Source organism: Cynocephalus volans, chromosome 8 (assembly GCF_027409185.1).
Source record: "Cynocephalus volans isolate mCynVol1 chromosome 8, mCynVol1.pri, whole genome shotgun sequence".
NCBI classification, from domain to species: domain Eukaryota; kingdom Metazoa; phylum Chordata; class Mammalia; order Dermoptera; family Cynocephalidae; genus Cynocephalus; species Cynocephalus volans.
Genome location: NC_084467.1, coordinates 119,168,066 through 119,184,861, shown reverse-complemented (window position 1 = coordinate 119,184,861; position 16,796 = coordinate 119,168,066). Strand labels below are relative to the sequence as shown.

Genomic DNA, 16,796 nt, shown 5'->3' with positions numbered 1-16,796 from the left:
GCTGGATCACGTACCACAGGGTGTGTGATCTCTGTTGAGCTTTCACTTCCTGTGCCGGACTTCTCCCTGTTCTGTGTGCTCTGGCCTGGGTTGTTGGATCGTGCAGTGGTGACCCCACAGGGTGTGTGGTTTCTGTCGAGTCTCCGCCTCTCTGGCCGCACATCTCCCTGCTCTGTGTGCACTGGGCTGGGCTGGGACGTGTCTTCTGCAACCCTCGTCTGTCAGCTGGGCCTTCAAGACCCTGCTCGGCACCACCTCGCCCAGGAAGTCTACCAGGTTTCTGCTATTCACAGATGACCGGTCGCTCTGGGTGCCTTTGTAGCACTGTGTAGATCTTTCTCGGGACTTATCACCTTCCTCCTGGTATCGCGGTTATTTGTGTACTTGTCTTATCTCCCACACCAGAGAGTGAGCTCCTTGGGGGATGAGCCCGCAGCACACAGTTCACCCTTGTATCCGCCCGGCACAAACCGAGTCCAGTGCCCACCTGCAGTCAGCTCTCCGGCAGGTTCAAGCGCACCTGAGAACTCTCCTACCACACTATTCCCAACCAGAAATTGGTTAGGCGTTTTTCCCGAACTGGTGGCTGCAGAGATGGTATCTGCCTCCCGGTAACAGGAAGTTTACCAGGGCGGAGTCCAGGGTGTGGTGGAGTGACTTTCGGCCACGCCCATACTTCCTTGCCCTCCCGACGCTGGCTGGGGATGCCCCACACCACCAGCCCTGCCAGAGAACCGTGGAGGGAGTGGGAGGGGAGGCCAGCCCGCATGCCCTGGGAAGCCCCATGCCGGGCCAAGCAAGTGGGAAGGCTCAGTGAGGAGCCCAGCCGGGCCGGAGCTGCCACCACCTGAGAAAATGGAGGCAGCCCCGGGGCGGTGAGTGGCCCGGTGATGCAGGCGGAAGCCAGGTGGGCGTCAGCCCCCCGAGCAGGGCCAGACCCGGGGTCACTCACAGGGCTGTGCCAGGTTGGGCGCTCACTCTCTGCCTCTGGTTTGTCACCTTTCCCGTTCTCGGTTCCCACCGCTTTGGGCTGCTCACTCGGTCCCGCGGCGTGGCTCGGGCACTCCCAGGAATCTTCTTTTATGCTGGCCTGAAACCTCGAATCCTGAATAGGGCAGCTGGCCGCCTTCAGCGCGGCCCCGGCCTCCGGGATCCTGGCTGCATCCACAGCAGCCCTGGCGCCGTGTTCCCTGTTTAGAGACTCGCTTTTGCAGCTATGAAACGGTTCTTTTCCTGCTCCACACTTCAAAGCTGTTGCCTGTAAATGAGGCAGCCTCTCCTGCCGGGGGCAAAGTGGCGGTCACCCCCCACGACCGGCCACAAGCAGCGGTCCTCCCTTAAGAGATGGCAAGAGGAAGGTCCACAAGTTTCCCGGCTGCCTGAGGCCCAGTGGCCGCCTTTTCCACCTCAGCTACTCCGCGCCAGCCACCGCCATCTTGAAAACGAAAATCAGACCTCCCTCCCATTTTAAACTTCCAACCCTTGAGGAATATTTGGGATGTTCTGTATTCTGAGTTCTCTTGTCTCATTCTCAGCATCAGAAAGTGCCACTGCAAAGTTCGTACGGAGCAGCAGAAATTGGCGAGTGCGTCTAAGGAACTGCATTTTTCAAATTTAATTTTAATAAGTTAATTGAAATAAATGAATTAATTAAATGAAGTTAATAAATAGACATTTTTAAACGGATACTCAATTCGGCTATTGGAGAACTCAATACGTTTGGATCAACGTGGGTATATGAATCTCCTTCTTCAATTGTAAATTTCATAAAATTTAAATGCTGATTATTTTTCCGATGGAAATTTAACGTCCAAGTTGAAATGTGCTGTCTGTGAGTGTAAAACGCATACCGAATTTTGAAGACTAAGGGAAAAAATCTAATTAACAGTACTTTTAGATTGATCACATGTCGAAATAATGTTTTGGATATATTGGGTTAAATAAGACATTATTAAAATTGTCACCTGTCCCATTTTACTTTTTAATATGGCTATTAGAAAATTAAACGTCATTCTTGGCCTCTCATTATGTTTGTATTGCAATGCACAGGTCTATAGATAGTAAAGGTACAGCTTTGCCAGCAACCAGCAACCTTTCGCGCAGGTCCGCTGGTAGCTTAGGTATAACCTCCTAAGCAGAAATCGCAGAAGTTTTGAGACAGTTGTCCACGTTAGTACAGTGGTGAGTATCCACGCGGGAGACCGGGGTTCGAGTCCCCATCGGGGAGACTTATATTTCATTCCCTCTCCTTTCCATCTGTTTGTTGTCTCACCACCGAAACAAAAATCATGAATGAATAACTTTCGTTTCATTTCGGGAGCAAGAGTACAGGTAGGTGCAAGTGCTTTGACGCTGTTTCCGAGGTAAAGGTGTTGGGTGATTAATCCTGCAAGGAACTTTCTACTTGCTCCGCCCCTGAGTGGGCCTGCCACGCATTCGTCGTCTCCGATGCCCCCAACTTCCTTCTGCCCACAGGATCCTTGTGTCCAGCTCTGCCTTAAAGCCTGGACTCGCTTCCCACCTTTCTTCTTGCGATCTTCAGTACCGACGACTCCGTAGACGCTCCTGCTTCCTTTCTCGCATGTGTATTGCCGTTCAGCAGTGATCAAGCCCAGGTTCTCAAGTTCGCGCTCTTTCCACGGCCAGCCTACACGAAGGTGTGCAAACTTGTGAAACAACCTCCTCCACTACGGGTGATGGGAATAACAAAGATTTTATGTCTAAACCAAGCACAGAAACGAGCACTGGCCTGACAACCAGGAGACCTGTTTGTTTGTTTGTTTGTTTGTTTTTATCACTAACCAACGGTTTGCTTTGGGACATGTCATTTAACTTCTCTGGCTTCAGTTTCTTCAGCCGTAAAATGGAGAAGCATTTCAAACTCCACTGTCTTTGAGACCCTCTGTGGCTCTAAAGTCCTTTGAAGTAGTGTCCTCCACTGCAAAGAGTGTGGGGTTTTGGAACCAAGTATTTTGAATCTCAGCTTTTCCTCTTACCTAGCTCTTTGACCTCAGGCCAGTTATTCGATCTTTCTGAGCCGCAGTTTTATCATTTCTGCATAAATAAAAAAGGTAATAATTATTCTGAACGGTTGTTTTGAGAGTGAAAGATTATATACGTAAAAGCACCTGGCACATAGTATATGCTCAGTTTTAAACAAGGTATTATTTTTCTTGTATAGAACAGAAATACATAGTCCTCGTAGAAAATACAGAGAATAAGCAAATGGCAAACACATAAAAAGCACCCGCCCATATGTCCATCATCCTATTAATATTTTGCTGTATGTATCTCTTTGGCATTTTTTAAATACAGAGTTGGAACCATAATGTTCATATTATTTGTTTTTTAATAGACTTTACATTTAGAGCAGTTTTAGGTTCATAGCAAAATCGAGACAAAGATGCAGAGATTTCCCATATACACCCTCGCCCTACGCATGCTTAGCCTCTCCCGTTATTGTTAATATCCCCCACCAGAGTGGTACATTTGTTACAACTGAGGAATCTGCTTTCACACGTCATTGTCACTCACAAACCATAGTTTACAATAGGGTTCACTCTTGGTGTACATTGTATGAGTTTGGAGTAATGTGTAATGACAAGTTTTTTAAACTGATTGACTTTTGACTTTAAAATGTTGTGAATATTTCTACATTCACTAAATACTAATATAAACATTATTTTGATGACTTCATTGTATTATACTTATGTTTACATTATAACTTCTTTTTGTTGTTTTTTGGGGACAGATGGCTGATACAGGGATCAAAATCCTTGACCTTGGTGTTTTCAGCACCACCCTCAAACCAAGTGAATTAACCAGCCGGTCCTTCATTGCAGTTTCTTTAAGAAATCTCCTATTGCTGAACATTTGTGTTGTTTCCAGCGTTTTTCTGTCTCCTCTGGTGGGGCAGCTCCTGGCATCTCTGCTCAGTAGTCTTTTAGCCTTACAGCTATTATTTTCACCTTTCCTCCCTAGAGTCTCTGCTCGATTCATGTTCAGCACAGGGGTGAAGCAACGATTTGAGGAGATACGTATTTGCAGATTTGATTTTCCCCCATGTGGCGCCTGCCTTCCTGAGATTTACTTCTTCAATTTCTACCCAGTCTGGCAGCTCTAAACTCTGTCCTGATGCATGAGTCCAATTAGATTGTCATTTTCTACATAAGTTTATTTATATGTCTGAGTCTGGCTGACTGGTGAGTGCCCACAGAATGGAATCCTCTTTATTTTCTGTCTTTTTTTTTTTTTTTTGGGGGGGGGCAGCTCATTTCAAATTAAGTTCTTTTTTTCCCAGAAACTGTAGTTATTGATTCAAAATGTATTTTTTAAGTTTATTTATTAATTTTTTTTTTTTTTTACATCCTACAATGCTGTTGCAGAGCAGTTGTGGGGGAGAGGGGAAAGAGGAAAGATATAGGGTGGGAGAAGGAGGAAGGAGGGGGAGTGTGGTTGAGGCCTGTGGCACCTCCCTCATTCCTGCAGGGAAGACAAGGGCACTTCCAGCAGTGGCTTGATCATTGCTGAGCTGGATACAGACGTCGGGGGGTGGGGGGATTGCTGAAGCCTTCAGCCTCCCACCACCCCAGCTTGGGAGCCTGGGATGCTTCCAGGAGCTTGTGGTGGTCACTGGGCTGGTTGCCTGTGTCCTGGGGCTTGGCCAAGGCCCTCAGCAACCCCACAGAATCCTCTTTATTTTTTATCTGATTTGATTGCTCTCCAGTGCACTCAAATGTGGAGTATACATAAAGCAAATTTCACAGGGCCTGGTTTTCCAAAGCTCTGCAGATTTGGGTTTGGCCTCGCTTCTTAAAAGTACATATAAAATGTTGACCTTGCAAAAGACAGGAAATTTTCCTAATAGGAAAAGTCTCTGGTGTAAGATAAAGAATTGTAACACAGCAAGGTTGCTGGCTCAAAGACAGACAGGTAACTGATTGATATGTAAAGATACTGGGAAATTGCTGTAAGAAGAGAAAGTTTGCTAAAATCATGCTTTTGTTGGTGGATCACTTAACTTCTTGAAAATTGCATTATGGAATGTCACCTTGCTTGTCTTACTGAATGTTACCAGCTTCTATTGTTAAACTTGTTAAACTATACTTAGCAAAAACCCCACCCATGTTCTCTTCCTGAAACTTCTTGGTCTGGAGAAAAAATGTGGGAAGAGAACCCCAATTCGGGGTTAATTTCCCAAATGGAAGGAATGCCTCTCTCTTGAGGGTTCTGGGAGATTAATGCCTTTTGGGGGCTTCTCACTGCTCAGAAAACATGGCCTTTGAGTAATCTTTGGCGGCTCTGTCACCCAGGGGAAAAGGGGTGACAAAACTATGGGAGGCATAGCAACATTCAAACAGATTTTTAAAAAATGTTTTGTACAGAGTTTATAGTTGTTATCTCTGGAGTGGTTAGTTCCACTCAAGTTACTCCACTATTATGAGAACTGGAATTGCTTTTTAAATTTTATTCACAGTGTTTTTGAAGTTCAGAAGTTTCTACTTTTTATGTAGTCAAATATTTTTCCTGGTAGCTTTTTTATTTTTTTACACAGAAAATTCTTGCCCACCCCAATATGAGATCAGTTTCTACCTTTTTATAAATGGCAATCATATGTTTGTTTTTGCTTTTTGGCTTTATCTCTTTAACTCTGTTTGAAATTATTTTGAGATATGGCATGATGTAAGTCTATAACTCTATACCCCTTCTTCCACCTGATGGTTCTCCATTCAATTTATTGAATAACCTATTTCTCAACCACCGATTTGAAATGACATAATTGCTGGGTGCTCACTCATCCATGTATTGCAAATAAAGGAAAACAAAAATTCTGGGATGTCTTTGACTCCAGTTCTGGCTTAAATCCACCAGATATTAATGGTACAACCAGAAGATATCGAGCTTCCTGTCAGATACTGTGAACGATTGTATCTTGGCTTGTGCTCTTTTAGTCTGCTGTCCTTTGGGTCATTTCCTGCTCCTGCTTTTTAATATTCAACTATGTGATGCCTCACTGTGATTCCCAGGACAGCTTTGACTGCAGACTCACCTTGGATCATGAGATATTAATCATGAACCCAGGAGATTGCAAGCTTCCTCTTTTGTATTGTGGATGATTGGGATGGTGTAAAGTTTTCTCTGTTAAACTGATTGGATCTTTTCTACAGGGATCTGGGAGAAGAAGAATGGAATCCAGCATCTGACTGAAGACCCTCTCCCCACAGGTTGTTTTTTTAAGAACAGATAAATGCACATACCCTTACCACAGTTCATCCAGTATAGTCACATCTGTGACCCACCAGCATCTAATTCTTCAGAGCTTCTCATCCTCTCATTGTGTAACAGTGCCACATTGGGATGAAGGTGGGGATGTTATTTGTTTTAGTTTAAATTTGGTTTGGGTTTTATCTTGTCTTCGTTTTTCTGTTTACTCATTGTGGTGTGGATTGGCTTTTCCACCACCCATTCCAACCTCATTCTGGTCTTCATTCCTGTGCTGTGGAGGCTAGAAAGCTAAAAACTGCATTTTCTAGATTCCCCCGCAGCTGTGGTTCTGGTTATGATTTAGGTTTCTCCAGTCAGATGTACTTGAATGAGATTTTGATTTGGAACTGAGTTACATGGGAGAGAGGCAGGATCCAATTCCTCCAATTACTTCCCAATAAGCTGATAGTCATTAGTAGTCTCAATAAGTAGAAATTTTCCCTAACATGGTGTTTATGATGCTGAATCCTTTGTCATCTGTTGAACTAACTGCAATTGTATGAGGGTACTTCAAAACATTCACGGAAAGAATTGTATTACCTTTCAATTTTATTTTTCCACAAACTTTTTGAAGTACCTTCATATTTACTGATTCTCTAACCTTTATAATATTGCCTGAAGGTTTTATTTATTTGTTATCTGTAGTATGCAAAAATCATTTATTGGAATGACATATGTAATTTGGTTGATCCCAACCATTCAGGCTGGATGAGGTAACATAGGGTGATGGTGAAGTGAGTGGGCTCTGTTGTGCTTCCTGTGCTTGAATCTTGGCTCTCTTTATCTCAGTTTCCTCATCTGTGAAAGAGGATAATGATAATAATTATAATTTTCTTTTCTTTTTTTTTTTTTTAAAGATGACCAGTAAGGGGATCTTAACCCTTGACTTGGTGTTGTCAGCACCAGGCTCTCCCAAGTGAGCTAACCAGCCATCCCTATATAGGGATCCGAACCTGTGGCCTTCATGTTATCAGCATATAATTTTCTTTAAAAAAATTTTTTTAATGACAATTTTTAAGTGGGTAAATATATATTTAGAATGGTGTTTGGCAATGAACAAGCATTAATTATCCTTTTCATTACTAAATGAATGTTAATACTTATGTTGGGACTTGAGCAATATAGAAAATGGTTTATCAGGCCTGGCGCTGACACGGATTCCCCAGGCTGATTGTGGAATACGGGGTCTCGGTCCTCAGATATTTGGATCCGGATATGTCGATATGAAAGTCCTTAAGTTAGAGGCATTTATAAACTCCGTGTTCTGTCTGGGTGCCCAATAGGCTGGCAGAAACCTTTCAAAACAGCTGGGGTTGAAGTTTACTTTTGTTCTACGAAGTTCCCTTACTTAGATATTGCATTTTGCTGGACGTGATAGTACACGTGATATTTTTAATTCTCACAATAACAAGCTTATGTCAAAACTCACACATGTACGCATGCGTACATAAATTGTCTAGATCAGCAAAAAGCTTATTGACGTACCTCTCTAGCAAAACCAGTTGAACTCCCGAACCCAAAGACCGCATCAATTTTGGATTCCCCAAAGACCCTTATAGTTCATGCATCCTTTTCTTTCTCCTCTCTTCTCGGCGTCTTCTGGGTAGAAGCTGATTTCTGTCCGGGATCTGAGCAGGAGCTGGCGGGAAAAAGACCTGCCTCGCTAGGGGCTATCAGCCGCGCTCTGGTGCACGGGAAGGTCGTAGTCCCACCGGTTTCCGCGTCAGCCTCAACCACAGTTTTTGGAAACGTAAAAAGAACTGCAAAATACTAATACTAATACTAATCCTAATACTAATACATGAAAATAAAAAGAGCTACGAATTTATTCTTCAATGAACCCACTTGGCAGCGAACCACTGCTCAGTCCGTCTCTGTGGCGCAATCGGCTAGCGCGTTCGGCTGTTAACCGAAAGGTTGGTGGTTCGATCCCACCCAGGGACGGTGACCTCTGTTCTTCTTGAAACTCAAAACCACCCTCGGTACTCACCGCCGGGGGGGGTCTGGCCACCGGCCTCCACGCTGTGTGGTTCCCGATATTCTCCTCCTCTCAGCCCAGAGGATTTACTAGCGGTTTTGAGGTGGTTGGTCTCTGCGCAATTAGATCTGCGATTAGTAATAATTTTTAGCGTCTTAACCACTGAAATTGCATTGTGAAACTAATGCTTTAAGAAAATTGACCGACCAAAGGAAGTGTAAGTACTAATAATCCAAAGATGAATGACTTATCTTTCTCAGCAACCCTGTGCCTGCGTTGCGAGTTCTCAGAGAAACCGCTTCCTAAATACCTTGTGACGAGGCGCTTTCCTCTCCAGTCTCGCTGCGGCGGCCTCATTACTCCGCTCGGGCGTTTTGCAATAACTACCTGGCCGCCCTGGCTGGTTTCCTTTCTTCAGCTCTCCTCTTCCATCCATCCTCCAAGCAGCTGCCGGAGTCCTTCTGAAATACAAGCTTGATCTGCTTAAAGTCCCTCGGTGGCTTGCACGGTCTGGTCCGATCTCCTCAGTTTGGAAGGCAGCGCGCTTCACGATCTCGCCCCGAGCTCTGTCTTCTCCCTCACTGACCCCTTAGACTCCAACAGAACCAAACTGCTTCCTTGAACTCCTACTCTTGGCTTTTGAGTCTGTCCATGGAACTTCGGCTTTTCTCCTCTTCTTTGCCTGGCAAACTCCTACCCATCCTTCATGAGCACTCCAAAAATTAAGTCTTGTCTCTGCTTAAGCCCGTTCTCTCCTATTTACCTGTTTTTCTCAGTAGAATGAAAGCTCCTCCAGGAAACGATCCTGTGTTGTTCATCAGATGTCTTCAGCACTTAAACTTGGCACAGTGTAGGTACTGAATAAACATGAGTCGAATGTCCAAGGTTTCCAAGTGCGCTTGTCTCATGCCTGAATCTCATCTAATATTCATACACCTCACTCAGTCGTCTTGGTGTATAGCTCATAATTCACACAATCAGGCTGGCCGTGTACCTCTGCCCAAGCCTCTACTTCCTGCCTAGCCGTGCCCTCTTCTGCCTGTCCTGATTCTCTAAAACTACTTCTAATTTGCATTCACCCTCCTATCTCATACCACCAGTCTTAGTTTCGGTTGCTTATAACAAAATACCTGGAACTGGATCCTTTATAAGGAAAACAAAATTTACTACTTCTACTTTTGGAGGCTGGGAAATCCAAAATCCAGGGAATACGTTTGGTGAAGGCCTTGGTGGTGGCAACCGCAACCCAGAGATCTCATATCACAGAACATGGCAGAGCACAGAGAGACTAACCTCTCATGTGCTCGTCTTTTAAAGACCTCAGGACCATGCCTACGATTACCATTTTTAATCCATTCACTACGACATAGTCTTACAATGTAATCACCTTTTCAAGGGCCTACCTTTCAATTACCATAATAGGATTTCCCACCCTCAACAGTTACAGTGGGAAATTAAGCTTCTAATATATGAACGCTGGGGGCACAATTCAATCAATCCACAGCACTGCCTATAAACCTTCACCCAGTAGTCTCAGAAAGCTTTGGAAAGCCAGCTGGCCAATTCATAGGAGTTGTGGTGAGATAGTTGCTGAGAAGAGAGGGGTTTCTCATCAACCCAAACCAACTTCTGACAGAGTCTGGACAAAGGGAAGTAAAAAAGGATTTTATCATTCATGTTTTATTGCCATGGTTTTTCCATCTCCTATCTGAGAGTATCATGCAAGATCTTGTAAAATGTTTCATTGGAATCAAGAAATGTTGTTTAAAACTTCTAAAACAGACAGAGCTAGCCAAAGCTTTCTTCCATAAGCAATGATTGCCTTCTCCATTCCCACCCCATTGATACTGACATGCTGAGGGATTTCAAAGTTTCATAATTAACTGAGTAGAATTCAATATATTTAGTATTGGTCATCCAATGCTTGTTTAATGCATGATGCAAACAAAGATACACCTGAATTAGATATTGAAGCAGAAAAGTTGCTTTTATAGTCAGCGTGCCTCCTCTCTCTAATTCTTCCTACCTTGGCCAACACACCCTCTGCCCATTTCTTCCTGTGCACTTGTGGTTGATTCTTCTCATGCTTTCACAGTTCAGATGCTGATATTACTGTTCACACAGCTTAACCTGTGACAATGACACAGTTTGCTCCGTGCTTTCTTTTCCAAGTTCCCCCACCCTAATCCCCAGACCCCTTTCTAGGACCATTTTCTACTCACAGCATTAAGGGGGTACATCATTATAAACTAGCAGACCATAGCAGTTCTAGACAGAGATTCCCCTGGAAAACTCAATTCTATGTCACTCCTGTGATTTCTGGTTACCTCCACCGTGGCTCATGTTCTAGGGAGACAGCCCTGTTTCTGGGCACACATGGGAGCTCCTCCCTGGTCTATCCTGGTCTATCCTGCTCTTTCTCAGCCACCCCCTTCATTGGTTCTGCTGAATCCCCTAGATTCCCCAGCAGTTCTCACAGGAAGGAGTTTTGGGGTACCCCAAAGGCAACCAGCCCTGTAGCAACAGATGCAAACTATCCACTGACCCTGCCTCAGCCATTAATTCTACTTATCCATTTAGGAACAATTTTTATACATTTAAGGGGTCATCATCCAGAGCTTGTGCTGTGGTTTTGCTGTGAGTGAACGGTTGGGACAGAAAAGTGTTTGTGTAGCTCTGAGACTTCAGTTCCCAGGAACACAGCTGCTCACTGAAGCTTCGCTGTTGGCACTTGAAGATCATAAGCTTCTCCTTTCCATTGGAGACCAAGAGAAAACAGTTGGATGCGGGGCCCTCAGCCCAGGCTCTGAGTTGTTATTTTTCCTGCTGCTTTTGGAGATGCCTGATGGGGATGAAGCCACTGCAAATCCAGAGAGAGGTTCAGATGCTGCTGCCACTGTTATTACCACCGTGGGAAAAGGGATCATTTGCCCTGAGGGTCCTTGCTCCATTTAAATTTGTGGTCCTTCCAGGATCCCACTGAGCTTCGAAGGTTTCTCTGCACAGAGAAATACAGCCCTGTGTCGACTGCAAACAGTACTACCATCACCAGGCAGAAAGCGACTTGGTGCCAAGGTGGAGAGGAATGGATGGATGGAATTGTCAAACCTAGTAGGAAAGGCAGAGGGATAAGAAAAATGACAGTCATGAAAGCAGAAAATTGGAATAAACAGCAAAGTCACCAGTGAGGAGCATTCCTATCACCTGTCAAGACAGGTTCCAGGGCATGGTGGGGAAGTCTGGGGAAAAGGCTTTGCTTCTGTGCACTGACTCCTGATCTAACAGAGCAAAGCACAGCTCATCCAACACTTAGCAACAGCTTCTGCTTGTTTGATGGAGATGCGGCAGGGAGCATTTAGCAAATTAGCTTGTGTGACAATTAGGGAATTGTCAGACAATGCTGTTGTCTATAAACTGAGACAAATTTGTGGACTTTTAGTTTCAATTTTCTTAACTCCTAATTTTAATTTCAAACTTAAAAGAAAATCCAAATAGTATAAAGAAGGCTCATATATCCCAGGTGGTTGGGATAAATAAGGACAGGTGTATTTATAGGGAAGGAAGTTTGGCTTCTGCTCCTGCTGTCACACTGCAGAGTGAATGTCACCTCTCAGCTACTTTGAAGGAACATGCTGAAACAGAACTGCAAATGAACCCAGCAATTAGGGACAGGCAGGGTCTCTGCGGGTCACCAGGAAGGAATCCCACACAAAGAAGTCTGTGGAAGAGTCAGGAATCTCCTCCCAACTCATCTTATCAGTGTGATTGCAGGATCTACACACAGGGCGCTCTGGGAGCTCTGGAATTACATGTCTCTCACCTTGAACAATGATGTCCACAGTCTTTGAAGATTCATTTTTACGTCCTCCAATAAGTCCTCTGCAGAAGTAGGAGCCACTGTGACTGTATGTGGCATCTGGAATGTGGAAGTCAAAATTACGCAAATTAAATTTCTTGACTTGGCCATTCTGTAAATATGAGACGCTCAGCAGACTAGTATTCTTCCAGCTGTGGCACCTCAGCCAAATGGTCTCCCCCTCCTGGAACACCCACTGACGGGTCTGGAGCACCAGCCAGCCTGAAAGACACAGAGAGACCCCAGGCTTGAAAGGCCTCAGCTCTCAGTGCAGAGCTCTTGCAAAGAGGACACTCACCACCCAGATCCTGGGACATAATGGAAAACCAGACGGGAAGCCCTCTCCACAGAGCTCCTATCGGGAAAAAGCTGACTGGGCCCTGCAAGAGAACTCAAGTTACACCAAGAACTTTTGTTGAATGGGGAAGAGGGACACACACATACATGGTCAAAACATGAGGTTAGAGCAGAGGAACTAAAGAATGAGGTAGGTGAGAAGCAAGGTTGGGGATATCTGCCATATCCTTAAGTGCTAGACTTGGATTTGCTATGGCAGGCAATAAGAAGTCACAGTAAGTCCTAGATAAGAGAGTAAAAACTGCATTTGAAAATGATGGTTTGCCCCATTAGAGAAAAGGTAGATTTCAGAAGGAATAAGCAGTTGTAGGAATATCGAAAGACTCTTGCAGCCATCAGGAATAAGGTGATTGGGTGGCCACAGGAGTGGCTGCAGAAATTGTGCAGAAGCACTCAATGTAAAGGTCAGAGAGGGGGAAGAAAGAAAGGTCTGAGTGGTGGGGCTCTTGGCAATTGGTGGTTTCTGAAGGGCCACAGGGCCTCAGTGAGACCATCTTCATTACTTAGCATGGCCTTTAGGAGAGAAAATTCCTGTATCACCAGCACACTTGTTTTGACAACCATCTCACCAAGTAATCAGGCTCCACACAGACAGAACTTGAAGTCACGGTTAAGAGGGGATATGAATAATTAAAAATGATAAAAATTATTTAAAAATCATAAATATTGTAGATAAATATTATAATGCCATGAGAAAATGTTTATGAGACAGTGTCAAGTTAAAAAGGCAGAATACAAAAAGTATATATGCACAGACAAAAAAAAAAGGAAGGCTAGGCACTTCAATATTATTGACAGGGGTTTTCTCTGGGGGAGTGGAACCAAAGGTCATTTTAATTTTTTCCCTTTTATATATATATATATATATATATATATATATATTTTTTTTTTTTTGTCTTTTTCGTGATCGGCACTCAGCCAGTGAGTGCACCGGCCATTCCTATATAAGATCTGAACCTGCGGCGGGAGCGTCGCCGCACTCTCCTGAGTGCACCACAGGCTTGGCCCCCTTTTATATGTTTTTGAAATTGAACCCAAACTACTTTTGTAATAAGAACAAAACAAAATTTACTACAATTTTAAAAATCTACCTCATGCTAAACAAAATTGGTAGAACATGTTTTGGTGAAGATTCTCTACTAGGAAGATTTGCCAAACAGAAGGTGATCTTTATTACTTATTAAGATGTGTCATTTATTTAAAAAGCCCATGTGCCTATATACCTACTTACTTTTTCAGCAGAGAGATGAATCATTATTAGCCTAAGATTATGATTGGGATATGTATGGTCTGGTGGCCTTTGTGGGAACATTCTTGTTCCAGTCTGTCCTGTTATGGACTCAGTGAATGGCCATATACACACTCAGTCAACCAATATTTTATTGAGCACTCACTAGGTACCAGACATTGTGTGGACTGGAGATACCCAGATAACTAACCCAGATACCCCCCCAACCTCAAAGAATCTACAGTCTAGACAAAGAAACACACATACTCAGAAATAATTGCAGCACAGTGTGATGAGTGCTACAAGAGGCTAAAAACAAAGGACTGCAGGTCCAGCAGGATTGGACCAAGAAATGCTGCCTAAAGAAAGTAAAGAAGGCTTCTCAGAGGAGATAAGTGAAATGGGTCCTAAAGGATGATTAGGAATTTGCCTGGTGAAGTTAATTTTTATGGTCACAGTTTAATACTATCCTCATTGACTAGACTTGTAAAGCCAGTTTCTAGAGTCAAGTTCAAGGCAAGCTAACAACTCCCAGACTTGATCTTTCTATTGCTTCATCTTGGTAATACCCCATGTTATTTGGTCTTAGGTGGCCATCTCTCAGCTCACTGGAAATTGACATCCCTTCTTGTAGCTCTGTAGAGTGAGGACCATGTCAGCTGGGTGGCACATTTAGAGGCAGAGGAGCCATGAAAATCAGCTTCAGAGGCCCAATACCATGGAATTCTGTTACAGATCCACGTCTGTGACACCTTCCTTTCCCTCCAGTCTTGTTCCAGCCATATAAATTGTACAAATGGGGCAGCTATGGAAGTAGAATCAGGCTTGCAGGTGGTGTGGTGTGATTACAGGAACACTGGAAAAGACCCCTGTGTCCAAAATATTTCCCCTACCTGCTCCTGATGTCTGGATTCTGTTAACAGTGCACAAAGACTTTCATTCTCTGATTAATGTGCAGGCTGAACATGTATATCCCTCCATTGGGAAATGTATCACATTGCCAAATATATGCTAAAGTGCAAATCTGAATACAGAATTTACGGGGAGAAAGAGATGACACTAGGCAATTAGCGATGGTTTGGGAGGTAGCTTAGGGCATTATGTGTCTGAGAGTGAGAAGGAGATTAAGGTCCTAAAAACGAACTTATTAATTTATTCAATAAATATTATTGAGCATCAGTGTCATGCCCTGACCTTCAGATGACACATATACATTGAATACATTCTATGTGAATGGGTATTTCTGGAATCATGCGATGCAGCAGTCCTATATCTATTATATAGCAGGATTTGACATTTTACCTAAGACCTACTTACAGCTAGGACTACAATTCTGATATCATCCAGTGGGACCACAGATCTTATCTTAGTTCTAATCCCCAAGAACATCATCTTCTGGCTCTTCCCAAGTATTTCTTCCCAAGGCCCCTGGTTTCACCCTTTATGGTGCTTTCCCTCTTCCCCTTCACCGACTCACCCTGATGAACTTCTAGCTTCACCGGGTCACTGAGCGCAGAGCCGCCTGTCTGGCACCTGTACTCTCCACTGTTTTCAACTTTAGCAGGCTTGATGATGTAGCTGGAAGCCTGGCTTGAGATGAGGTTCCCATTGTGCAGCCACATCGTGGAATTGTTCCCAGAGGGGTAGGACCCCTGGCACTTCAAAGTCACACTGTCATCCTCCAGCACCCTGACCCACTGAGGGTCAAGAACCACCACAGCCTTTGGGAGACCTGCTGAGGAGCCAAGAGAATGTGGGATGAGGACAGGGAGATGAGCAGGCCCTATGCTGGCATTCCCAGGGAGGCTCAACGCCAAGTGAGTCCATTGCAAACTATGGAGTTGGTGACTCAGCCTGAGTCTGTAACTCAGAGCATCTTGGCTTAGAGGCACTTGGCCCCATTTTTTGGCCTGCTCTGTATCTTGAGGAAAACTAGCCACAGAAGCATAGGGCCAAGCCTCACTGTGTTGGGGGAACTGTCCCTGCAAATCTCACATCAGCAGTTTCCTACGCAGCAGGCATTGCTCAATGCCCTGTAGCTGTTACACCCATATATGCCTCATTTGACCAGTCCAAGACTGTGAAGCAAACTCACCAGCCTGCAGGTCAGCTGAAACTGCAAGAAAAAAAAAGAGTAAATCAAATATTGAGCACAGATTGGAGACTGGAGCATGCAGTGAGTTTGAGACTCTCCTGCGCACTCCTGCCCTGGGAGCCCTGTGTTCCCAAGATGTTTATACTGAACACCTCTGCTGCTGCCTGCCCTCTGGTCTCCAGTGTCCATGCCTCCTGCCCCACTGTCCACCCAAATCCCTATTTTCAACATGGTTCCCTTACTCCTTTTTCCCTGTTCAAACCCACAATTTAAAGGTACAGATTGAATTTCCCTGAATCAAGCCATAGAACAACCTTAGCCCAATCGCCCCAGAAAGGGTAGAAATTAAAAGTCATAGCGGAGAACCCTGGAATGTCAGACTGGAAGAGACAGACCTTACGTATCATCTAGTCCACGCTCTTCAATTTACACACAGGGAAACTGAGACACAGAGGGGTAAAGTAACTGGCCTCACAGTTCCCTTCACCTCCTGATTATGCCCAAATCAGAACCAGTGCTCTCCTCATCTCCAGCCCCCAGATGGTTTGTCCCAGGAGCTAAATCCTGGGCTATAGAGGTGGTGAGGGGATCCATTCCTTGCTGGGGGTCCCATCCCTGGCCTAAAAAGGGGTCCCTGTGAGACCCAGGGCATCTTGAGCTTCTCCCTCAGCCAGGGTGAGCCTGACTTACCTACAAGTAGCAGAGCCGTTGGTGGTAGCAGCTGCCACATGATGCTGCACAAAAGTGGTCAAGTCACCACAGATATCCAGAGTCCTAAACAGACCTAGCTGACTAGCAAAGAGGAAGCAAACAGCCTTCTGCCAATCCCCTCATTTCATCACTCACCAGGTTCCTTTTCTGAGAAGATCATCTGATTCTTGAATTTGAATTCTAACAAGTGAGCCCCATGATGGGGAAGGAACAGGAAAGAAAGTGCCTGGAGGAGAAGCCAAGGTGAGGGCCGGCCCGTGGCTCACTCGGGAGAGTGTGGTGCTCATAACACAGAGGCCACAGGTTC

General features: G+C 44.6%; 1 protein-coding gene and 1 non-coding gene across 3 annotated transcripts; one reads left to right on the top strand and one right to left on the bottom strand.

The window, feature by feature from the left end:
* Nucleotides 1-8,134: 8,134 nt before the first annotated feature.
* On the top strand, nucleotides 8,135-8,208 carry TRNAN-GUU (transfer RNA asparagine (anticodon GUU)). The gene has a single exon. It is a non-coding gene; the product is annotated as a tRNA-Asn (tRNA).
* A 2,957-nt stretch (nucleotides 8,209-11,165) lies between these two features.
* Nucleotides 11,166-16,531, bottom strand: LOC134383369 (low affinity immunoglobulin gamma Fc region receptor III-A-like). Of its 2 annotated transcripts, XM_063104329.1 has the most exons (5): nucleotides 16,469-16,531; nucleotides 15,779-15,799; nucleotides 15,161-15,418; nucleotides 12,063-12,320; nucleotides 11,166-11,350 (listed from the first exon to the last, which is right to left on the bottom strand). In XM_063104329.1, the coding sequence occupies exons 1-5, from the start codon at nucleotides 16,506-16,508 to the stop codon at nucleotides 11,166-11,168; spliced, it is 762 nt and encodes a 253-aa protein (XP_062960399.1). In that variant the 5' UTR covers nucleotides 16,509-16,531. The 2 variants fall into 2 exon arrangements, with proteins under 2 accessions (XP_062960399.1, XP_062960398.1); XM_063104328.1 differs by lacking the exon at nucleotides 15,779-15,799 and having other exon boundaries at nucleotides 16,469-16,508.
* Nucleotides 16,532-16,796: the final 265 nt, after the last annotated feature.

Coding starts and splice junctions, on each gene's coding strand:
- LOC134383369 (XM_063104329.1), bottom strand. CDS start 16,508: ATGTGGCAGCTGCTACCACCAACGGCTCTGCTACTTGTAG. Junction 15,800..16,468: donor AACGGCTCTGCTACTTGTAG/GTAAGTCAGGCT, acceptor TTTTTCTTGCAG/TTTCAGCTGACCTGCAGGCT. Junction 15,419..15,778: donor TTCAGCTGACCTGCAGGCTG/GTGAGTTTGCTT, acceptor TTGGCTCCTCAG/CAGGTCTCCCAAAGGCTGTG.